A 24,812-nucleotide genomic window follows, 5' to 3' on the forward strand; every position below is an offset into this window, starting at 1 on the left:
CTTTGATTAAGCATTCTTTGCTTTTGTTTTTGTTTTTCCCCTCCCAGCATCATTGACAAAGAAGTTTCATTAATGGCAGAAATGGATAAAGTTAAAGAAGAAGCCAGTAAGTAGACACATGGTTGTTTGGTTAGGTGCCTCCCAGTCAGCAGCAATCCATGGGTCGACTGGCGGTGAGATGGATTCTGAGTGAGGTCCTAAAATTCACACTGAAGTCCTGGCTAATGAGCTCTGTGACCTCAGGCAAGTCATTCAGCCCCTGGAAACCTTGTGCACCTCACGTGGCCCCAGGACAGAGTAGCAGCCCCGCTGAGCACACAGCAGAGCAGGCACTCAGCAAAGAAAAGGTGTCAGCTGAGTTATTTAAAATTTGGGGCATATAAAGGACTACTTACAGTTAATCGGGTTTAAAATGACATTGAATTTAGAATTAAATTTTAAAACATCAGTCTTATGCTTTCACAACTTATATATCTTGCTACATTACTTAAACAATCCTTTTCACTTGTTCTTTCTTAGGTTCAACTAACTCAATTTTAACAAATTACATTCCCCTAAAAAAACAGTCCATTTGAAACTTTACTTAAATTCCCCGTAACATTTAGAGTTACACCTATAATTCAACATGTCTGATTTTTTTTTTTTCGAGCGCTTCAGATGCCTGACAAGGCAAACTCACCAGCCTAAGAGCAACATGTTCCAAGCTTTTAAGCAGCTCTTATAAGATTAATAATTCAAACTTAGAGACGTACTAAGTGAAGTTTTATTAAAACACTCCCGATTCTGTTTACAAACTCAGTCAAATCTGCTGACAGCTGCCAACTTAACACCTCAAAAGAAAATCAATTACATGTTTTAAGTTGAAATCACAAATGAGACTGTTTAATGTCCCAAATACTCTGTTTAAATAATAAACACCCTCAGACAACCTTAAATCATTAGTATACCCTGAGTTGGATTAATGTATTATCTTTATACTTATTTCTAATTCTCAATTTGTGCAGCGGTCGTGAAGCTATTCAACAGAGAGTAGGACAGATTTCAACTCTCTCAAATAGGCTGGGGTTCATGGGTGGGACGGGTGGGACGTTGTAAGTGAGATCGGATTGCTTCGTAGAACAAGACCCACGCCACGGTGGGGTTGCTGAGCCCTCTCTTATGACCAAATGCAGTCCGCTGTCATTGATGGGAACCCTAAGACCGTATTTTTCATCCGGGATCTAGTCTTACAATTCTTATCTCCTGTGCATTTTAAATTCTTCATCCTTACCCAAATTTTATCTTATTAATTGGATGAATGGCAGTCTGCACCCCAACCAGCTAATTCCTTCCCCTTTGACTGTGGCGCCTTTCTTTTTTACCAGAATGAAGGATCCAACCAGAATCATCATTCTTTTTATATTTTTCTTGCCTGGCCCTTGGCTGTAATTCAATAGCCACTTTATGAAAAATAGCTATTGGTATTTTTGTTACACAATTTTTTTAAACGTTTTAAGCAACGTGTGAGAATCTCAAATACAGCAAGTTTTTTGAAATACAATGAAATGTGACCCAGGGTTCAGCTGTGGAATATTTAGGTAGTCACACAATCCCTTTGATTGTGAAATTATTTTATTCTTAGGAAGTTTGTTGATTCCTTCAGAAAAGTTGCTTACTACATGATCTGGAATTTTCCCCGTTTCTCAGGTATAGCTTATTCTTTCTTTTCAGTTTCATATCCTACTGATAAAAATGTGAACAGCCAACACAAAGACAAACGTGTCTCTAGCACCAAAGTACAAAGTTACTCACGCGTCACTTCCTAAAAGGTTAAAAATAGACCTCAGGTTTCACGTGCTCATTCTGTCTTCTTGAGACAATAATATTAGGTGCCAAGACCTGTGGGATTTGGAGCATCTCTGGAGAGCACCTCCGTTTTTAAAATTCATTCAATCAATAAACATTTACTGTGTGCTTGCGTATGTGTTACGCACTGTCACAAACTGGGTTTAACAGCAAACGGCAAACTTTGGGACCTGCACACAGGGAGCCTTCAGCCTAGCTGAGGTGGCAAGATTGGTTGGTAGGGTTTGCCTAACTTCAGGTGCCACAGCTCCTGGTTTCAGAACTGCCCAGAGCCCTGGGGAAGTCGTATTACATGCACTGGGGCAAGCAGGACTAAGTTCAAATCCAGGTTTCACCCATTTACTGGCTGTGTGACCTTGAGCCATTTTGTTCAACTTCTGGAAGTCCAAGGTTCCTTATCAGAAGAGGGGGAATAAGAGTAGTATCTATCTCAAATAGTTATTGTAAAGATAAAATGAGAAAATATATGCCAGGGACTTAGCACAGTGCCTGACACAGTACGTGTACAAAAAGGGAAAAAAAGGGAAAAGTACTCACTAGTGAAGGCGTCAGTCCAGCCTCCTCATATGACCTCCAGAAAATGGAAGCCAAGGGAGCTAAGCAGCATCTCTCAGGTGACACAGGCCTGCGTCTCCACAGGCAGAAGGAACCACTGAATTTCCATCCACTAAGAATTGACCTGTCTTTACAACCACCATCTTGAGATTGGCTCATCTGTGATCTTCAGAGTACTTTCCACGTTTTCTATTTGCTGCACATGTTACAAAATTTATTACCTCGGTTACAACCTAAGCCCCTCTGTCTGTCATGGCACCTAACATAGTGCTGAGAAGACTGTAGGCACTTCATAATATTTGTTAAGAGAATTATTGTCATTAATTCAGTGTCTGTAGGCTGTGGGATCCAATATTAGTAATGGCAAAAAAGGAAGTATATTCTAGATGAACACATCTCACTTTATTAATATTTGAGGTTAGCATTTTTTAGTATATGACGTCATGTAGGTTATTTCATTTAGTTCCATGATAACCCTACAAGATAGTATGATTATTACGTTTACAAATGAGGAAACAAGGGGAACCTGGGTGGCACAGCGGTTAAGCGCCTGCCTTCGGCTCAGGGCGTGATCCCAACATTCTGGAATCGAGCCCCACATCAGGCTCCTCTGCTATGAGCCTGCTTCTTCCTCTCCCACTCCCCCTGCTTGTGTTCCCTCTCTCGCTGGCTGTCTCTATCTCTGTCAAATAAATAAATAAAATCTTAAAAAAAAAAACAAATGAGGAAACAAAGCACGTTGCAGTGCTGTGGTCTCAGACTCTGTTTGAGGGAACTGAAGGCCAAAATAGGTGTGTTCTTGGAGTATCAAATTTATTGGCGATGTGGGAAGAAAACCTATGAACAGAAACGCAGGTATAGTGTGAGGTAAATGCAGAACTCACAAAGAATAAAAAGGATTTCAAAGAATCTTTGTGCTTGAAACAAGCTTTGTGTCCCAGCTCCTCCCCCCAGGATTTTAAGTCCACCCTCGGCTAAGGATTATCATTTGAGAAGCCCTAAAATTTTCCATGGTTCATGAACAAGAGCAAGCTTCCAATGTTTTCCAAAAACTTGAAGGAATTTATAAATCCTATTGAGAAAATGGATTTCAGCATACCAGATACTGTTTATAAAAGTACCTAAATAACATTAATAAAGCCCTGAATGCAGTGGAAACGAAAGCTGTATGAAAGGGTCTCCCTCTACAGATTTCCAAAAGGCTGGTGCTTTCAAAGTATAACTTATTATTCTATTTTAAATTTTAGGATCAATGAATCTTAGGATCTGATCTGGTTTTGTTTTTGCTTTCTGTTCCTGTGATTGATGTTTTTGAGGTGAAAATGTTAGTGTCCCCACAGAATATTGGCTTTAGATCTCCAGTTTTAAGGCTCTTTCATAATGAAAGGCTTTGAAATGTTAATGAGACTATATGTAAAACTCATCCCAACACTTGCTGATGCAAAAGTATTCATTTTCATGCACATTTGCATGAGGGTAAACTCAGAATTTATTGGTGATCTTGCACCTGCATTCCTATTTTAGGGCCCATTTATATCTATTTCTACAGAATCTTTTGTGTGAATGCCCAAATTTTTCTCAAAAAGTACAATTATCCCTAATTGTCACGAGTCCCACAAATGATCCATTAAGAAAAGTCAGATCTGTTTAACTGTGTAGTCATTCAGGGTCTGCTGACCCCTTTACTATCTGCTCACCAAGTCTAAGCCTTCAGAATTTCTTTTTTATCTTTGCAAGAGCGAAGTACTTTGTTTCAACTTCCTGCTCGAGAATTGTTTTTTCATCCTGCAGACTTTAGTCCCATTCCTATGTTGAATTATAATGGCAAACATATAAATAATCAAAGGTATAAGTGCTAAATATGCTTCAGTGGTCCTTCTAGAAAAGGAACTTCTATCCTTCTTTGCGTATTCCTTTTTTTTAAGATTTATTTATTTATTTGAGAGAGAGCGCACACAGAGAAGAATGGCAGAGGGAGGAGAGAGAGTCTTAAGCAGACTCTCTGCTAAGCATAGAGCCCGACACGGGGCTCAATCTCACGACCCTGAGATCATGACCTGAGCTGAAACCAAGAGTCAGACACTCAACTGACTGTGCCACCCAGGTGCCTCACATATTCCTTTTAAATAATGGATTGATGCATTCATTCTATCCTTCATTCAGCAAATGTACATATTGGACACCCACTTTGCCCTAGGCATTGTGGACACAAAAAACTGTAAGTGTAGCCTCTGTCATGATTGGAGATGCCTGCAGGGGCCAGGCTGGGAACATTAATGAGCCGAGCAGGGCAGGGAGTGACCATGGCATGCTGGGCACCATGCTCCATCCATAAAGGGCAACAACTCAGGGGTAGCTAGTTGTTGCCACATGGGAATGTTGGCCAACTGTGGCCAGAAATTCCAGTATTTAAAGAGAAGCCAGAAATCCAGCTTCCAAAGGGAATCTCCTAATTTTCAAATGTGGACAATTAATTTGTAAAAGTAATATGTGGACCAAACAAAACATATGTACGCTATGGCCACATGTGATAGTAGGCCACTATTTTGTGACCTCTTATCTGACTGGGTAACTGGGACATCATTCAGTAAGATAGTGTCTGTGTTCTGATGGAAATTCTTTTTACAGCCATCATGGGGACATGTTTTTCACTAGCTTCTCTGTATTCTGAAAAACTACAGGCACAAATCAGCCTCTGCTCAGCTACATGGGATTGTAAATGGGAGGCAAGGGGAGTCCTGGTAAATAATCAAAGCATGATTAGAGTAGTTTAGCAAACAATTAGGCTTTATGAGTTATAGATTACTTATTCTATTGACATCTCAACATTGGTATCAGCATAGAAAGATAATGTTTCTCAGTTTGTCTGCAGAATGGTTTATAGTTTGCAGGAAATCTTAATTCTTGATTGCTTTTGAACTTTTTGGGGGTTTCGAAGTGACTGTTTTTGACATTTATAAATTAAGAACGCTTACAGTCAGAAATCATTGTTTGGCTCTGCGTGTAAGCTGTGAATCTGGTCTAATAAAGCAGTTGACCTTTGTTTAGCCAAGAAAAGAATGTGAATCCAACATGCATAGCATCTTCGTTGGATGGACTTCTTTTTTCTCATAACTCAAAATGCTGTCCAAAAGAAATGAAGGCAGTTCATATGTGACCTAAAATTAGAGAACAACAAGCTATCTTTCGGGAGATGAAATTTCGTAAAATCTCACCGTATGTGTTTGTATGCATTGCTTTTGAGCTCTGTGATCTTTTGGGAAACACACACGCACACGCACACGAATTCACCTGTGGACTACTACATCTGCTTGAACCTTTAGGTCATCTGACAGACGTGTGAAATGTGGCACCAGAAAACTCCCTGGTGTCTTCTCTGCATGTGCGGACGCTAAAGAGCATACACAAATCCAGTCCAAGCGGGCTTTGACTCACCCTTGAAATTTTTCCATGGTGGACACTTAAAACAAAGACAAGACACTCTGGTCTGGAACTTCTCTCTGGTTGCAAAAATGGAAACGGATCTACAGAGTATCGAAAGCAGAGGCAGTTTTTAGCTCACAAAAAGCTAATAAAGTAAAACTTTTATGTCATACTCCAGTCACACAGCTAGTTGCTCTAAATGAGTAAGTGTTAAAGGTCAGAAGGTCTGGTGCTATTCAGAATTTAATAGTCCAGCACGTGCAGAAGAATGGTTTTTGCTTAGCGGACTCCTTATCTTTGCAATATCATTCAGACAGGATTTTACTAAGTGTCTTTTTTTGGTGATAGTTGTTCTGAGGAATGCACAAGTTGGAAAATCCAAATTAAGTAAGTGAGATCAGACGCCAGTGAGGAAAACGAAGATGACTGTGTGCGTACCGTGAATCCGAAGGGACCGTGTTTGATTTGGGGACTGGTGGATAAGGACCTACGGAAATGAGTGATCGCTCATGAGCACCAAGGGCAAACCCACCTCAGTAACCAGCTCGGAAAACATAGCCATGGTCCAACAGAGCAATCAGTGTGTGGAGGGAGAACCGAGTCCAAGAAATCAGGTCATTTAATATGTTTAGATCTCTGGCCCTGATGTATTATTCTTTCTCATTTGGCAGTGGAAATCCTGACTGCTCGTCAGAAGAAAGCTGAAGAACTAAAGAGATTGACTGATCTGGCCAGTCAGATGGCGGAGATGCAGCTGGCTGAACTCAGGGCAGAAATTAAGGTCAGTTCTCAAATATCACAGCCTGAACCCTGAGCCGGAGACCTGATCCCCGTTATGCTTGTTTTGCATCCAGAGGGTGCTGCTCTCTGAGGATCCAACATCGTGCACCCAGCTCTCTCTTTCACAGTGTTGAACGAGAGAGTACAGAAGGGCGAAGAACCAACTAATCACTGTATTTAAGTATACTGTGGTTTGAAGGGATATATTATTACAGAGGAGAAGTACGAGCTATTTTCTTAGTCAGTGGAGACTGACCCAAATATAATGTATTCAACCATGAATTATAGCTGGAATGGGGGATATTATTTTCACCATACGTAATTTAGGTGTATATATATAAACACTCACACATGTGAACACACAGTAAGTATGAACCTAGTAGAACAGTAAGGATTCTAAAGCTTACACAATACACAGCGACTTCTTTCCTGTATCCTTTTCTAGCTGACTCGCCCTTTTATTAAGAATACCACCCACAGATATGTATTTATTGGATCTCTACAGTTGCAAGCAATAGAAGCTGACCCTGGCTAACCTCAAGAACAAGTGGAATTTGAAAGAATGAGTGTAGCTCACCAAAGTGTGATCTGAAGACTCCGGGCTACACTTAGGCAGAAACCCAGGCAGCCACTTGGGTAACACAGATGTGTGCAATTACCAGACTCTCTTTAGGGCCCCATTAGTGGGGGACCTTCAGACGCCATCACCCTTTGTGGCACTGCACCCGATTCACATCCCAAAGAAAGAGATTCTGATTGGCCTCCACTTGGATCGCAGACTCCATTGGGCCAAGGGAGGCCTTGACTGACAGACCCACCAACACTGTGGATCTTTGAAAGTGCATTGGGATACAGTTATCAGAAAAAGAAATGATTACCAGAAGGGCAAAAATAAGTATCTACAACAAAACAGGAAGTTAGAGTTTATACATTTTCCCTTATCCTCTTCTTTTTCCCCAGTACACTAAACATACACACATACACACGTGCTCGGCGTCTGCTCAGCTTCTAGGGTCTAGAGCCCTATGAGGACACAGTTGCTACTCACTTTCTAAGTAGGACTGTCTGTTCATCTGGGCATAAGAGCGGTTGGGGGTGATAGAAAGTGGCAAGTGACTTCAGTCCCCTCTGCCCTTGTTAGGCATGAAAGGGAGCCCCTTGGGGATAAAGGACCTCCTTCCTGAGAAGTCCTAATGGTCCTTTCCTTCTCATCTGGTCTTTGTTGCTACCAGCCAATCACTTGCAATGTCCTCCTACCTAGTCTTTCTGCCTCCACTGTCTCCCTCCAGCCTGGTCATCCACCCTAAGACCACAGTCATACTCCAGAGAAGATCCAGTCGCCCGCAGGATGGCCTACCCTTCCCCTCAGAATAAAATCCACAGCTGGACTCCATTATATATGTTCCAACCTCCATGCCCCGCCTGGTTAGAACAGCAAGTGAGGAATATGAACTTGCCAGCTTCCGGGTCTGTTGACATCCGCTTATTCTCCAAGTTTCATTTCTCCCTATCCAGATCCCACTCACCATAAAATGGTTAATGGCACAGGCTTTGGAGTGAAACAGTCCAGCTCCTGTGACCTTGGGTAAATTACTTTTCTCTCAGATTCCTAGAACCTCGATTCCCCCTCTATAAAATAGAGATAATAATAGTACTGTCTTCGTAGTAATGTGATCAGATGAAAATGAGATTATCTGTTAAGAATTTGGTCCACGTCTGGTAAGTGATCAATGCATTTCTTTTAATGTTCCAGCGCAAATGCTCCCTCTCACATAACACTTTCTCTATTCCCCTTAGTAGGAAATAATTCTTCCTCTTTTATATTCCTCAAGCACCTACCACATTCTACTTTATACTGTGTTTAGTGGTATCTGTTTCCCTTGCCATGTGGTAAACTCCCTGGCAATATCAGGAGGGACTGAGTCATAGTTCTTTCTGTATTTCTCACTCTGTCATCTACACACAGATCTTAATTTTAAATGAACTGAAAAATAATCTCTTTCCCACTTCCTTTAACAGCACTTGAAATTCTACCATTCAAGATAATGTTTTCTAGTTACTAAAGGCTTTTGGGGCATCCTGTTTCCCTATTACGATAGGGAAGGATAACACATCTTCTTTCAAGGGAGTAATATCTTAGCAAGCCATTGGCCAAATTAGGAAGACTGCCAGAATGCAACCCCCAAATCTGTAACAGGACAGAACATCCTAGAAGGAGGGCGAGGGGTGCTAACGGTTAAACACATGAGTCCAGACACACATTTTGCCCGATCAGTTTTCTCCAGATCTGGGCAGGGGAAAGGCCAGACCCTCACATACTCCCAGAAGAGGAAGGTGATCGTGCTCCAGACGAGTCAAACCAAGCCTGATTTAACGGAGCCATACGGGAACAGAGCTGGCATGACTGGCCTCCTGGTTAGCAGCGTCAGTGGCAGCCCAAGAGCTGAGTGAATGAATCTGCCTTGTGCCTCAGTCCCTCCCGTAACTGTGGGGCTCCTGTTTCGCTTCTCTTTCCTCCAGCACTTTGTCAGCGAGCGTAAATATGATGAAGAGCTCGGGAAAGCTGCCCGATTCTCCTGTGACATTGAACAGCTAAAGGCCCAAATCATGCTCTGTGGAGAAAGTGAGTTTTGCGTACTTGCTAAATAATTCTGTGTGAGTAAGCTTGGTGCTATTTGGAATTGATATCGGAAATGTCAGGTGTGCGGTCCCCCAGCGGGGTTAAAGTGAGGTCTAAAGAGATTTAATGATCTAAGGTCATGACACAAGTCACTAGAAATGTCAAGATTTGAACTTAGAGTCTTCAAATGCCACTGCCCATCAGTAAATCCCCAGGATTTATGAAGCAGAACAGAACAGGTCAACTAGTCTATATCTTTTGCAAACTTTTCTTAAGCACCGCCAGATAAACTGCCTCTCTGATTTCCAATAGCCTCGTTCCACAGAGACCTGTTACACCGAGAGCCAGTCTCCCTAACAAGTCTGGGAACAATCGGCTCTTGTCGTAAAGGGCCCAGCTGTTGTCTGCATGCTGCTCAGCGGTGCCCGGAGCCTCTACCCTGGTCGGTTCTCTGTGCTTGCCGAGGGAAGTCTGCAGATAATGAAAGACTTCGCTTCAACCATTAGCTTTAGTCTTGTTCGCTATTAAGCCTTAATTAGAGCAGTTAATGTGCAACAAAATTGGCTGATCTTTTTTTCTCCTCCTCCAGCCCACCCATCAGGGGAGGTGGGAATGAACAGTGAAATGGCTTTAAGGATGAGAACAAGGAGGAAGAGAAGGACTGGTGAGGGATGTGGATTACCCACAACCTCAGAGTCAGCTGAAAATTTGAGATTTGGCTGCACTTTTTTTTTTTCAAAGTTGAAAGTGCTTTTTTTTTCTCTGAGTATAAAAAAATAGAAGCTTGGTCTAAAAATTAGAGAGCTGTATTAAATAGAACATGACATTACTTTTTATCCTTTGCACTTTTTATGCACATGTTTCCTTTGTGTAAATTATATATTATATCCCATCATACTACCTGTTACAATTTATTATACTATATACTACATAATATATAGTAATATGATTCACTTTTATCGTTTCACAACACATGGTTGAGATTTTCCATGTCAACATATTTAACTCATAGTTTATATAAATATAATTGATGTAACCAGTCCCCTGATAGTGGACATGTAGGTTGCTCCCAACTTTTTCGCCATTAAAACAACACCACTGTGAGCATCCTTGTTCACATATCTTTGGCAGTTATCTGATTTTCCGACTGCATTTCTTTTTTTTTATTTTATTTTTAAGTAATCTTTACATATAACATGGGACTTGAACTCACAACCCTGAGATCAAGAGTCACATGCTCTACCAACTGAGCCAACCAGGCACCCCCTGGCAGCATTTCTTTTCAATTACTTTCCTTTTTTTTTTCTCTATGTGTTCCCTCCCTTATGACATAACTACCCATTTATCATTCTCTACCCCCAGCGTTTGCCCCATCTCTAAAAAAGCAAACAGTCCGGTTCACAGTTGGACATTTAACTGTCTGTGCAAGTTTCCACTTCACCCTGGTGATGAGTGAGACCCGATGCCAAGTGACTGTCACCGTCTGGGGGTGGGGGGGCGTGGTCGTTGCAGCCTTCACCTGCTTTCCTGCAGAGCACTTCCAGTGCCATCTAGTGGGAGGAACCATCCCGAACCAAACACCAAGTGTCCACAGGAGAGACAGCCACCCCTGCGGGAGACAGTCGTCCTCCAAAGGCCCCTTCCAGCTGGGCTTTGTTGAGAGCACACTGAAAACCCACCGCTAATGAACCAGAAAGAGTCCTCTCTGAGCTGTAGGAAATAATGACCCCCCCCCCATGAAACTGAATCTAGTGAGCACAAGAGTCACTGAAATCCCCCCTAGTCATGTTTGGACAGTCCCCAGTGGGCTGTCACACCTTACCTATAAATGAGGGGGCTAGAGGTACATCCCTGTCCTTTCCATTTCTAATGTTCTATGATCCCTACTCGTCACTGCTAATCCTCTGGAAGAACCCTAGGATGAAGTCTGAGCCAACACAGGTAGCAGAGAAAATTGCTTTTAAAAGTTGGCAACAGTTTTAAGATTCAAAGGTCTGACTGTCGAGCACGGCAGTCAAATTCTGGTGAACAGTGAGAGGGAGGTCCTAACTTTATCCTTGAGTGGTTCCCTCCAGCCCTGATTCAGCATCATCACACAGAAAGCATCCCATCCCAGACCATCTCTTTCAAAACCAGCGGGACTGGGGATCATTAGCATTGAACAGACCAGCCTGCTGGGATCTGTGTGATGAGTCGCACTGACCTTAGCGTTGGAATCAGTGCCGACCTTTGGCGGAGCTGTAGGAAACGGGGTTGAGAAAAGGCCAGATAACGTGGCTCTCGTGGAATATGAACAATGCTTGAGGGCACATGTGGGGCCGGCAGGCCTGGCTCCGTTGTCGTAGAATATGCATGACCGAGGGTGACAAAATTCCTGACACCCAACAGAACATCATGGCTCTGATGAGCCACGTGTCCACGTGCCTCCTGGTCCTCCTGCGTCTCCGCAGCACCCACGGGTCTAGCGACCTGACAGCAGGCGGGCTTGGAGGAAGCTGAGAGGCAGTACACCGTCCACAGGCTGAGAGGGTACTTCGGGAGGTCACCGTCTCTCTTCTGCGGTTCTTAAGCTAAGGAATAATATGATAGTCGCTCAGATACGCCGTCTTGCCTACAAATGCTTCCCAACTTGGGTGAGCAGGCTGTAATCACAGTCCAGTGACTCACAGAACTTTGCTGCTCTCCCAAACACCAAAGTGCCCTTTCAAATGACATCTTTAAAAGGAAACAAACAAACAAAATAATGTTTTTACGAAGCTCCTGCCAATGTCTCCCACCTGCGCAGGGGTTACTGAGGCAGGAGTGTTCATGGCACAGCCCGTAACGCCACGCGCTTTCTTGCCGCAGTTACACACCCAAAGAACAGCTATTCCTCAAGAACCCCCTGCAGCTCCCTGCTGCCCCTGCTGACCGCCCACGCCGCAGCCTCGGGGAAACAGAGCCACTTTACCCGAAAGCCGTCCGGTCACAACAAGCCCTCCGAGGGCAAAGCCGCAAACCCCAAAATGGCGAGCAACCTTCCCGGTGCTGCCGACAGCTCTCACCAGGCCGTGCCCGCGAATAAGCAGGTAAGCCCGCGTGGGGAGGCCAGCTGCCGCTGCCTCCGGGGGGCTGCCCACCCCGGTGCCGGGAGGAGACGCCCGGCCCGACTCCGGCGCCCCCGCCTGCCGGCCTGGTCCCTCCATCCACATCTCACAGGCCCGTTCCCAGGTGGGCGAGGTGGCATTAGCGTCCACCTGTAGGAGCCAGCTCTTCCTGGGCCTTTGAGGCCACCCCCGCCCCCGCAGCCCCAGTAACCGGCTGGTGTGCAGAAGGGACTCCCACAGACGTGGGAGCACGATTCGTACCTGGCCGCTGACACTTGCCGAAAGGAAACCTGGCATTTGTTCTTTAAGATCCTTGAATTCCCATTTATGTGTAGTTTATCAGCAAGAGGCCAAAGTTAGTTCAAACTTCTGTCTCTTCTTTTGGGCTTTCGGGAAAGAGAATATATTTCAAAATGACATTATTAATTCCTCTCTGCCGTAGCACTTAAAAATATAAATATCCTTCTTTCCTTCTGTTCCTCCACTATATGCTTGAGAAGTGATTTCCCCCTTATCATTAGAGAATGAACAAGACATGGAATTGGATGATACAGACGTTGGGCATGCTATAAAGACACCTTTCATGGTCTCTAAGAAAGAGAGCTCAAATAAAAGACTTTTTTAAAGCATTCCAAATTCCTGGCTTTCTAGCAAGTGCCCTGTTGGATTCTGGGGTCTAGGGTTTTTAGAATTCTCATGAATGACACTGACGGGCATTTCTCTGGCCCCAGATGTCTTTCTCAATGTTAAAACAGCACTTTGACAAGGAGCATTTCCTATCTTCATGGACTAAAGATCATAATCGGATCTGTTTTAGTTGTCACCTAAATACATCTTCACAGCTTTTGTTCTTTGGCCATTATTAAACCCCATATGAAAAGTAGTCTAAAATTTAGTCCTGGTTTCCCTTTCACTTCTCTAAAAACAAAAGAAGCCAAAATAATTGAGATCTACATAGATACTTTTTCAGCTCACGGTTACCGTTTCCATTAAAGCATTTCAGGCAATGGCTCATTTAAATGGAAATATAATTACATACAGAAGCCAGAACTCTGCAGACTCAGACAAGAAGGGCCCTCGGACCAAGCCCTGCGCGTTGGAGTAACCCCTCCTGGCCCTCTCCCAGCCACGGCCCTCCCTATGGAGCAAGACCAAGGAGATGCCATGACTCAGAATCTGTACCCACCCTTCTGGAAAGTGCTCCAAATACTCCAGATCCTGGAATTCCAGTCCCAAATGGCCCCAGTCCTACTCTCAGGGTCTGTTTGGACCACCTCCCTGGATATAGCACCTTGAGAGCCAATCATACTAGCACTGTGCACAGCCCTGGGTCCAGGGGAAGATTATTTGTGAGGGATGAGGACGAAGCTTAAGTGTGCAGGCCGGAGTGTCCACATGCATGTGTGCAAGGCCCACTCACAACGTGGGAAGGAGTCAGAGCAGGGAAGAGACAATATTCACTCTGTGGTATATGGGCCTGCCTTTGTACTCTTGCCCTGGGTTCTGAGTGATTACAGGTGGGTCTTCCCTAAACCTATACCATCCAGTCATAAAGCACAGACCTAGAACTTCATATAAGTCATAAAATCACACATTTTAATAATAGAAATTTGATTTTCAATAAAGATCTCCGTTCATGGAACAACCTGTTTATAAATCTTGTCAGGAGACCATATGTGAAATGGGAATGGCTCTATCATTTTCTAACTGTAGACCTTGGGTGAGTCCCTTAAATTCATTATCCTGATCTATAAAACGAAACAAATAATAGCAACTATCTTAAAGGGTGAGTGTGATGATACCCAAGATGGTCCCTTGCGTGAGGCCTGGCACGCTACTAGCGCTCAGCACATGTTGGCTGTTACTGACCTGAAGGAGTTCAGAAATCCTTCCCTTGTACAGGGACAGACATGCTGACCGTTGCTTCCTCTCTACTCCTCCATTTATGTTCTTGGTTGCTGATTTGTTGAAGGTTGCCAGTTTTCCAGTATGATGCTTCAGAACTCTCGTTGGCTGAGAACTACAAAAAGTTTAGAAGAAGAACTAATCACCTGTCGGAAAAAACACGTTACCTCTACGTCCTGCCAAGAGCTACCAGATAGACCTCATCCTTGTATTTACCCAGATAATATTTCTAAGCTATGATATTTGTTTTGAGATAAAAACAGAAACAACTGCTTTGGAGAAGAAAACTTACAAACTGAATTTTAAGCAGAATTTTACATTTTTCTTATATATATATATATAATGAGCATTTATATACATAATCTATTTAGAAGGTCCAAAAAAAAAAAAAAGAAGGTCCAAGAAATTTTCCTGGTAGAGAATCATCATTGTCCTGCCTCTGTGTTACATTTCATTCCATTCTATTTTAAGCTTACTTTATGGGGTTTATTTGGTTCTGGAATTGTCTGTCTTAGACTTCTGAAACCTCTCTTTCAACATTAGTAATTTTGTTGGAGTTCCACGTACAAGACAGTTCACTATTTTCAGCTTAAGGATTGTATCACCTTGACCCCGTTTGCATGTTGTCATATTCCTCTGGGGTATGAACAAGCATACCCGTGGCTTAGAGATTTGGTTTCCTTGATGTCATCTGGGGTTTGTTGGCATCTAATGCCTATCTCTTTTCTTCTTCTGGCAGAATGGGTCTTCTAGCCAAAGACGAAGATTTACTCCCCAGTACCATCACAACAGGCTAAATGGGTCTGCCAAGCCGCAGGGCAGTGGGAATGAAGCTGATTTGATGACAAAGGGCAACAACCGCCATGAACACAGAAGACAGCCGCACAACGGCTTCCGTCCCAAAAACAAAGGCGGCGCCAAAAACCAAGAAGCCCCCTTGGGGACAAAGACCTCCGAGGCCCCGGCCCATTCGGAGAAGCCCCGGCGAAGGCAGCACACCGTAGACAACTCGGAGGCCAGGCCTTTCCGGGGTAACGTCGCTAGGGTTTCACAGTGCAATCTCTGCCCCACGAGAATAGAAGTTTCCACAGATGCTGCGGTCCTCTCAGTCCCAGCGGTGACATTGGTGGCCTGAGCTTGGAGGAAAAAAAAAAAAAAGCAGTTTTCACTCAGTTTTGGTTCCCTGCCCGAGGTGCTGACCCAACTCGCTGCCAAGAGAGAGTCAATCAGAATATACAAACCCTACATGGTTGTGTCATCCTCTCTTAATCATTTTTACTAATTCTAATAATCAGCTCTAGCTTGCTTTCATAACTTTCATGGCTTTGCTTGATCCGTTGACGCTTTTTCTCATCAGGACATTGCAGCATTTAGCCAGGCGGTATTTACTCATTTGTTAGGAAAATCGAGATGTGGCTAAAGACCAGAGGCTCAGTAGCGGCCTGTGTTGTAGCAGTGATGTCCGTCCCTTGATTGTCCTTAGAGAGTTAATGTTGGAAAAAAAAATTCTTACTGATCAGACAAACATGATCTGCTGAAGACACATGCGCTTTTGTAGAATTTAACATCTGGTGTTTTTCTGAAAAATATATATATACACATATTGCTTTATTTGAAACAAATTAAAATATGCTGCATTTGACCCCTGGCTTGCTTTTTTAATTGATGCCCACTGTATTATTCACTGTCGGACTTTGGCGGAAACTTGAGGGATTGTGGCACAGAGCGCTCCACAATACTTGTTGCTCTTATGACAAGTACTTCGGAAAAAACTGCCTCTCAATGGCGCCGGCCAGTCCGTTGCCCACGTATAAATAGGTATGCACCCCAGTCATCCTAGACACCGGTGGTAGTTCGGAAACCTTGGTTGCAAGAAACATAAACCTCAGCTCAGCCTAGTTTAAACAATAAAGACAATTTATTGGTTCAGTGACTGAAAAGTCCACCAACGAAGTATGCCTTGGGTCCAATTTGGTCAGGACTCCAGCTCATTCCTCTTGATTCGCTCACCTCTCCTTCCTCCTTAGGCTGACATTGTGTTCAGAGTGGTGGCAAATAGCTACCTTGCTTCTAGGATTCAGGTCCATCCCCTGCACAGTCCAGAAGAAAAGAGACACTCTGCAGGTAGCAGCCACGTGGAACAAGTGTCCTTGTCGGAAGTCCCCGCAAAAATACCCTCTGCGAGGCTCTGGAAAATCATTGGCCCAGGTTGCTGGTGGGCTTGTCACTAAACCAGTCACCGAAGTGGGGGAGGGAGCAGCAAATAGGATGTTCTAATTAGTATAGACTGATCGGATCCCAGCCCTGGAGCTGGGGTGTGGCCAGCTCCCCAGCAGCATGGGGGGGGGGGTGTGCGTGTGGGAAGACCTACGATTTCCTCAGGAAGGGAGAATGGACGCTGGGGAGCCCAAGCCCCACATCACCCCCACTTCCCCTATCTTTGACTGCAGGGCAGCTCAGTGTGGGCCCTGCTTCCGTCAACTTCCCCTTGTCCAGATCGGTTGGCCTCTTTCAAGTGCAAATGCTGATTTTCAGCTCAACATGAGCATTTTTTCTGGCAACCCCAGAAATGTGGTTCTCTTCCACAGAGGGGCCCTGAGCAGCTGAGCCGACAGGCCACGCAAGCATCCGTTTCTTTTGCCAAGCGCGGGACGATGTTTGCTTTCTCCGTAGAGAGCTTTCTGAGGTCTCTGGGTGTACCCAGAGATTTAATAGGAATTTTAAATGTTAAGTCACACTCCAGGAAGGAAGGAAGGGTTGTTCGTTCAAATAAGAAAGATAAATGTTCAGGACTGCAATCCCCGGTTCCTCCATCTGAGGCCCTGAATTTATATTTTACAAGACAGGACTTTGCACAAATTTTGTGTAGCAAGATTTGGCCTGCCACTGAAAAATGTTAGTGTATATGTGACAGCTTTAAAGATGAGTCGAATAGTTCTTGCAACAGAAAAACAACGGGTTTTCCAGCTCAGGGTGTACCTTCCTCTGTCGCCCTTGGCCCCAACCACCCTCAGCCTGGATTGACCCACAGCTCCTGTGGCTCTCAGCCCAAACGCATTTCCAAGCACATTGCAAATGCACCCAGGTCACAGAAAAGAAACCCAAAAGAGTGCTAAAAGTGTTCAGACCTAATTTTGGTTTTTTCCTAGGTTTTGCCTTTCTTAGGAGACCCGGGGCATATGAGCCTTTACTAATTTGCATGTTTGAAATGGTAATTTCAATATTATAGTGCCCCTGACAGGCCATTTAAATACTATATTACGTCTATTCAGGTAAAACCATTGTGATCTTAGCTGGGTAGTAGACTGCAATTCTTTTAAAATGTTTAAAATTCCTTTTAAAAAATCCACAGGCACGAGCACTCTCGTGTCTCTACTTAATGCACAAGGACCAGAAGAACCAATTCTTCACTCTTAATTCTCGAGCTGAGGTTAAAGCATTTTAATACCCATGAAGATTGAATAACTTCAGAACTCACCTACATTGTACCAAGACTCCATCTGTGAAATTCAAACCTCCCGGTTGGGTGCCCATTACATTCCAAATTTACATTCCATTTGAGAATCTCTGCCTACTCCAGCTCTGTCCTGTCGAGCCTCTCCTAGGGGTGCTGAATACAGCAAGGCTTAGAAAGTTAAATACAAGTCATACAAAATTCACCCTCCAATAAAAGATGTACAGGAGTTCGAGGGAAGAAACTAGAAACATATCCACTTTAAAGCTCAGTTCACAAGTGGTTCAATTCTGCTGGCATCGGGAAAAGAGATTCTAATTAAATATTCCTAGGGGAGCGACATCAAATGAGGTTAATGGGAGAAGTTGCCAGACCAAAAGCGACCTGCAGATTTTTGCCCAAGTAAGAGATTTGGGAATCGTGACTCTGAAAGCCTAGATTTGAGCTTCAATTTCAATGTCATCCTGAGAAGAGGAAATCTAGGACCTGGTCAGTTCTTTTTCCTGGGGCAACTGGGGTGAGGGAGGGGGCCTGGAGAAGTGGCAAACTGAGATAGTGACCAGGTAGGCAGATGCCTAAATTCAACACCACCTTTGGCTGAGAGCTTCACCCTCCCTCACTTGGTCCGTCTCCTTTTTTGCACTGCACCCTACCCTGTCTGTTTAGAGTGCCCTCTTGTGTCTAGAGATGGTAAGATCTTCACTTCTCTAAGGATATGCCAACGATAGCACCAGTGAACTATGCGATGGCACGTTTGCTACTACACTGGCTTCAGAGGCCATACCTAAAATTCTGGCACAGCTGGGCTAGGACTCCCCCAGGTTTCCCCCCAGGCACCAAAAAAAGACACAAAAGAGAAAGAACCAGCTACCTGCTCCCACATTTCCTAAGCAAACTCACCACCATCCAAATCATTCAACTGGCTCATACACGGCTCCAAGCATTTTCCTGAAAGTACTGAGCCATCGTAACTGTTCTAATGTGGTGAGAAAAAAATATGAAGAGTTACTAAGTCCCAGGGATTCTCTTCTTACCTCAGAATTTGAAGCACAGTTTTAATACTATTCGTTGCAAGCTATTACAAGGAATTTTTCTTTAATCCTTTTTGCTTTTTCTAACAAGGCTTTATAAGTCCTAAGGAAGTTCTCTGTCTATTCTTAGTTTTAAAGAACCAGGTCCCCAGTCCTTGGCGATAGATCAGCCCAAATCAGTGTTTAATCCCCTTACAGTGGCCCCTCAGGCAAAGGCACTCTGGTCCGGATCTCGTCCTGCTATCTGAGAAACACACAGCGTTGCTCTCATGCAGGTTCTTACGGATTATTTTGGGGATTGATTTTCAGAAGCCCCCTTGTTTGTGAACTCTGCCTCTTCTCATAGCTCAGAAGAGCTTTTAGTGCCACCGCTAAGTTCAAGTCTCACAGGTGACATCGCCACACACAGTTTTAAATTCTAAGCAAAAATTTGTCTCTTTGCTTGAGAAAATACGTAGTTTCTCACCAAAAAAAAAATTATTTCAGAATCATAAGTGCAACAATGACCAAAGAATTTCTACAGAAAATGAGTGGAAAAAGTACCTCCCATGAAAAACAGAAAACTATCCTATTTTTAACTTCAGATGTTTAACTTTGAATTAGATTTACCTGTTCCTAGTCCTTTGTGAGAATACACTTTCTATAAATCACCATCACTATGTACCAAGCTGGCTAATCATATTATCACCCTCTGCCAATGCCTGACACACAGTAGGAATGCAATAAATACAAGAGAACAGATAGGAAAGAGTAGTCAACTCCTATACCCCTAGAAAATTCTGGAGTCTAAATGGCTTTATGCAAAATAATCCAGTAAGCCTATTCTAGAGAAGATGGGAAGAGAGCAGTTCACATCTAGGCCCCACCACTTGCCGGCTGTGAGGACCGCGGTATGTTTCCAAACATCTCCTTACCTCAGTTTCTCCGTGGGCTGATAACCACACCTACCTGGAAGGTTTGTTATAGGAATTGAGTAAGTTCATCTTTGCAAACAACTTGGAATAATTCCTGTCACTTGTATGGGTCAGGTTCCAATCAGGAGAAAGTAACCACAAAGTAATTTAAATGGGGAAGCTTTCTAAACGTATATGCGGAAACTTCATATATATGGTTTTTTTTAATATGTGTGTGTGTGTATGTGTTTATGAATGAGAGAAGAAATAATTAGTAACAAGGGAGATAAATTACTAAAGAATACAAGAATAGCAAATACAGGGACAGTTACCACTGGAGTAGAGGCAGAGTGTCCAAGGAAAAAACAAGTTTGGGAGCGCTTCCCACCCCTACTCACCCTGCACCCCCCCCCCCAAGCTGAGATCCTGATCTCCTGGAGGAGGGTGGGTCTGTGGCCCATTAAAGGTCAGGAAGCTCACTGAGGTGCTGGCCAGCAAGAAGCCACGTGGGGCACTGGAGAGCCAGAGAGCTGCCCCCAGAGGAGGTACGGGCCAACCTGCCAGGGTCCACCTGCAGGGGTGCCACTGAACTCTGAGAATCTGGCTGGGGTACCAGCAAAACTTGCCAGGAAGCCACCTGCAGGGGTAGTGCTGAATTATCTGGGGAGCCAGCAGAGGTACCCACAGGACTGGAAGCTGCCGCCAAAACTTACTGGGGGTGACGGCGTCTGGGATTCCCACACCCCAACTAAGCACTGCAGGAGCAAGAACACAGGGATGCGCACTGAACCAGCAGAAAGCCCCGTCCCCCAGCAGTGTCCCCCAGTGACAAAGCCAGGGAGCTAAAAAGAAGTGCTTACAAGCTCCTGGATCACAAGCAGGGCAATAAGGAGTGGATTTGGAACTGTAGGGGCGGACGGCAGCTCACTCCAACAGAACCAAGAGGCGAAGAGTTGATAATTGGCATACTCGTGGAAAGCACTATCAGAGAATTTGATAAATAAATAATAGCCAGGCAGCATGCAGAAGACGATGCAGAGTGCAGAAAACTGAGGAGAACGCAGCAGCCCTGTCCAGCTCATCCTTGCAAATGGAGTGGCAAGGTCCCATAGTGCTTGAGGACCTGTACTCCAGGAAGACGACCAGATGTGATTCCTGCCTTTGCCTCCTACTAGCTGCTAGGCAGCTTACCAAACCCTCTGGGCCTCAGTGTCCCCAGCTGTAAAATGGAGACAATAATACTATACCTACATCATAGAGTGGGGTACTAAATAAGTCAATATCTAAAGAGCTTAGGGGAGTACATCTTCATTTTTATTAGGTAGTTTCTTGGTCAGAACAGCAAACAAAAATATTATTCTGTCAGGGAGAAAGAATTTCCCCTGCCTTCCAAAGTCCTTCTAGCTGGACTAAGAAACAAACTGACATGAGGCAGACAAACGGGTGAAAATAAATCTCAAATTCATACATATGGAGAATCCACACAGACATGAAATTCCCCAGACAGTCAGGCAAAATGAGGTATATATGTCATCCTGAACTAAGGGAGAAGCAGGCAGCGTCCTGGAACTTCAAAGGAAAGGAATGCAATTCACAGAAAGATGAAAAAAAGTAAATGTTTTGTAAACAAATGTTTGCTGAGCCACTCAGGAACAATGGGACAGAGAGTACTTTGTCCAGAGACCTTGCTAGGTTCCTCCCTGTCTAGGGTATCTGGTTATTACAGTTCTCTATGGTGATTTCTCTCTTCTTGGAGCAGGTCCTCTACATTCTGTTTAGGCCATTGAGAAGGAAAAAAAAGAGCTTTTCCTGAATCTGCTGGGTTTTGATTGCTTTCAACTCAAAATAATCTTGATGACCAAGCAGACCATCTTGGGGCAGCCTGCCCTTGGCCACTACAATACCAAAATCCAAAATGTAAGTGGAGGCTAATAGGGTATGTTTTTTAATTGGCAGGCCTGAGACACCCTTCCTTTGGTATCATCCTCTCCTTTAATCCCCAAGGTTCCATTCCTGCCTGTGGTTGATAGTAGGGATGTTTCCTCACATACCCATGGCCCCCAATTCGGAGAAGAATTATTTTGCTCAGGTTAAGTCACCCAACAAAAGCAATGGTTCTCAACTGGGGGTAATCAACTGTGTGCCCACCCCCACCCCCACCCATAGGAGACACTTGGAAAAGTCTGGAGACATTCTGATTATAACTGGGGCCAGGTTCACTGGCCAGGCACTCTGCTCAGCGTCCCATGGTGCACAGCACAGTTAACCCACAATAAAGAATTATTCAAACTGTCAATACTGTCGATGTTGAAAAGTCCTCACCTGAACGGTACAAGGGATTTGGAGAAAGGCACATGCTGTCTTGCTCCCCCAGCCACACTGGGTTCTTGACTGGTTCAGCCTAGCTTACCAGTAAAATCCAGACTGTGTGACCTGCAGCTGAAGTCTAAATGTACCACTTCTGAGGTCCTTGGTCTGTTCCTGTCATCTCCATAAAAGTTGAATTTCCACATCTTCCAAACCAAGGAGTTAGGGGATGAGCTCTTGAAAGAGCTGCTATTGAAGCAGAATGTCCAAAGTTTGAAGAAATCTGAGCAGATGGAAGCAATATTTGCCTTTTCCCAACTTTAGCAAATACACAATCCTTTTCTTTCAGTAACATGCTCTCAGCTTAAAACAAGTTTCTCTTCTAAGCTCCAGGCCCCCAGTTCATTCCTGTAGCTGGGCAGAATTTTACTAAGATAATGAAGACGTTAGGGTAAAGGAAGGAAATGAGAACTATGAGAAGCAGCAGCATAGAATGAGAAGTTGTTAAATAAACAAGTCGGGCTGAACGCTGACTGACAGTTACTATAAAATTCGATTTGTCTTAGCTACAGCCTACCTCAGGAACCGTCTAGCTAGCAAATATGAAACAACTATGGGCTGTCTGAGGCAACACATGTGAACAAAGAAAAATTAGCTTTTCTGTAACAATGTGTAAGCCATGTGTATCTCATGAGGCTGACAGGACTGTAAGTGAAAATGGCCCTTTTGAGGCTGCGCCACCAACCAGATTCCATGAGTAGGAAATTCTGAAAACAGCTGGAAACCAATTTTTTTTCCTGTTAGCTATTCGTGATTCATTTTTTGGCTTTTTTGGCTGTACTACATGCTTGAAATCCTGCATCCTAACTGCAGTCCTCAACAAAGAATCACTCATCCACTCATCAGGGAGGAATCAGCAACTTGTTGACAGTTTCCAAGGGAGTTTCCGCATATGAGAAAATGACAGTATTTTCCATTGTTAGAAAGTTCCTAGTTAATTTAGGAATACACATATGTAAAAAATTTGAAAATACTTTCCTTTTGCTATAGTAGAAGTTCTTTCCCTTCATTTTACCAAATTCATACTTTCCTCTTCGTATCCAACCAACCTCCTACCTAATACAGATTAAAACCATCCAAAGGGAATGCAGGTAGAAGGCAGTCCTTTTGAAGGCAGCCTCATATTCATACAAATGTTAGCATCCTCCCCTTTACAGAACGTTTTACTACCACAAGTCTTTGTGCACATTCGAAATGCTGTTTAAATAAAAAATATTCTATGAACAATTTCTCACGTAAAGTCAAATATGCTTGTATGTTAATTCCTTCTTTAAAAATCAAGGAATAGCTGGATAATTATACTATATTTAACCACAGACTGGGAAGTGAGTCAACAATTTTTTCAATGTTAGCACTTGAATAGGATTAAGTCTGTGAATGAAAAAGAAATTGCATCAGCAATTCTAGCAGAAGCAATAAAGCAGGAGGAGAGAAGCCAGACTGCTTTTCCCTTTCTCAGAAGTCAGGCAGTACTGGCATCCACCTCCCCGAGATCTCATGATCTGCGGCTCTGGATTACTTTAAACAACTTGACAAGCCCTATAACTGTTATGGTCATTACCGACAGTAATTTTGGTCATTAGCAATAATCACCCTACTAAGGAACTTCCACTACAACCTCTTTTGTTCTGACGGGATATACTCTGCAAGGTCGGGAATCAGTTTCCACAGTTCCTGAAGATTGCTACCAGACACGTTTTTAAAAATAATTGCGGGGGGAGAGAAGGCCTTTGCCTTAACTGTTCAGAAATTTACTGAAGGGCTACCATTGCACAAAGAGAAGCAACGGAGTCCCCTCTCGAGTAGGAAACAGACATGTAATTCAATACTTTAATACTTTCCTGCCCAAAAACTTTTAATATTAAACAAATTCACATTTTTAGTCTACTTCCTCTACCATTTCCTTTGGTCGGTGATGTTTTGTCGTTCTGTGGATATCAGATTAAGGGCCTAAAACTGGGTTTGAGATGGGGGGCTATCATTTCTGTACAGCCTTTATTTTGTCCAAGCTCATTTTTTTCTTGATCTTGAAAGAACTGGGAAAGACGAGCTTCATTATGTTGTTGTTCTGAAACTAACAAGCAAAATGAACACAATAAAATAGAATATATGAAATACTTTATAAAACTGTAGTATAAGGCAATAGTGAACTGAAAACTTACTATTTACAAATATGAAATATAAATTGTCAGCCTGAGGCTCTCCATGATATAACTAACCAGTTTTAATCGGAACCAGTTTTAATCAGGGTGACGAGGGAACAGAAGGCAAGCTGAGGACAAAGCAGAAACTGACACCCTGAAAGCCCCCCACCCCACCCCACGGGATGTATGTGACATTCCTCAGGCACTCCTGGCTGCCCTAAAGGACAAAGAAATAGTTAACCTATAGATACCACAATCCTGCAAGACTTAAGTCTCCTTCAGTTTTACAAATGTCTTTAGCAGTTTACAAGAACGAAGCATTTCTATCAATAACCTAGCTTCCGGAAGGGAATGTAGATACAATTAAATGTCCTTATAATCTGCAGGCTCCAGGAAGTTCCAACCATCTTAATGTTAATGCCTTGCTAGAGGGAAAAACAACCTTAACTTGACAATGGCAAGGCCTCGGGTATCTTGTGAATCTTCTTGAACGTATGAAAGTATTTTCTCAACCTCCCTTTTTCCTTACCTCCCCAACCCCATGGTATATAATCAGCCACCCCTCACAACCCCGGTGCAGCAGCTCTTTCTGCCCACGGGTCCTATCCCCGTGCTTTAATAAACCACCAATTTTGCACCAAAGACGCCTCAAGAATTCTTTCTTGGTCATCGGCTCCGGACTCCACCCCACTGAACCTCACGAGTATTT

General features: G+C 43.6%; 1 protein-coding gene across 8 annotated transcripts in view; it reads left to right on the forward strand.

Annotated features, from left to right (window-relative positions):
- The window catches only part of SPATS2L (spermatogenesis associated serine rich 2 like), a 160,471-nt gene extending 144,615 nt beyond the window's left edge, over positions 1 to 15,856 (forward strand). For all 8 annotated transcript variants that reach the window (XM_045806418.2, XM_045806417.2, XM_045806423.2 and 5 more), the window contains 5 exons: positions 48 to 106; positions 6,495 to 6,604; positions 9,124 to 9,226; positions 12,071 to 12,291; positions 14,954 to 15,856. In XM_045806418.2, coding sequence (XP_045662374.1) covers positions 48 to 106; positions 6,495 to 6,604; positions 9,124 to 9,226; positions 12,071 to 12,291; positions 14,954 to 15,349 — 889 coding nt within the window. In that variant the 3' untranslated portion in view covers positions 15,350 to 15,856. The remainder of the gene's footprint in view (positions 1 to 47; positions 107 to 6,494; positions 6,605 to 9,123; positions 9,227 to 12,070; positions 12,292 to 14,953) is intronic.
- The last annotated feature ends 8,956 nt before the right edge of the window (positions 15,857 to 24,812 follow it).

The sequence above is a fragment of the Ursus americanus genome, chromosome 1 (genome assembly GCF_024610735.1).
Source record: "Ursus americanus isolate L20-20 chromosome 1, mUrsAme1.1.p, whole genome shotgun sequence".
Taxonomy (NCBI): domain Eukaryota; kingdom Metazoa; phylum Chordata; class Mammalia; order Carnivora; family Ursidae; genus Ursus; species Ursus americanus.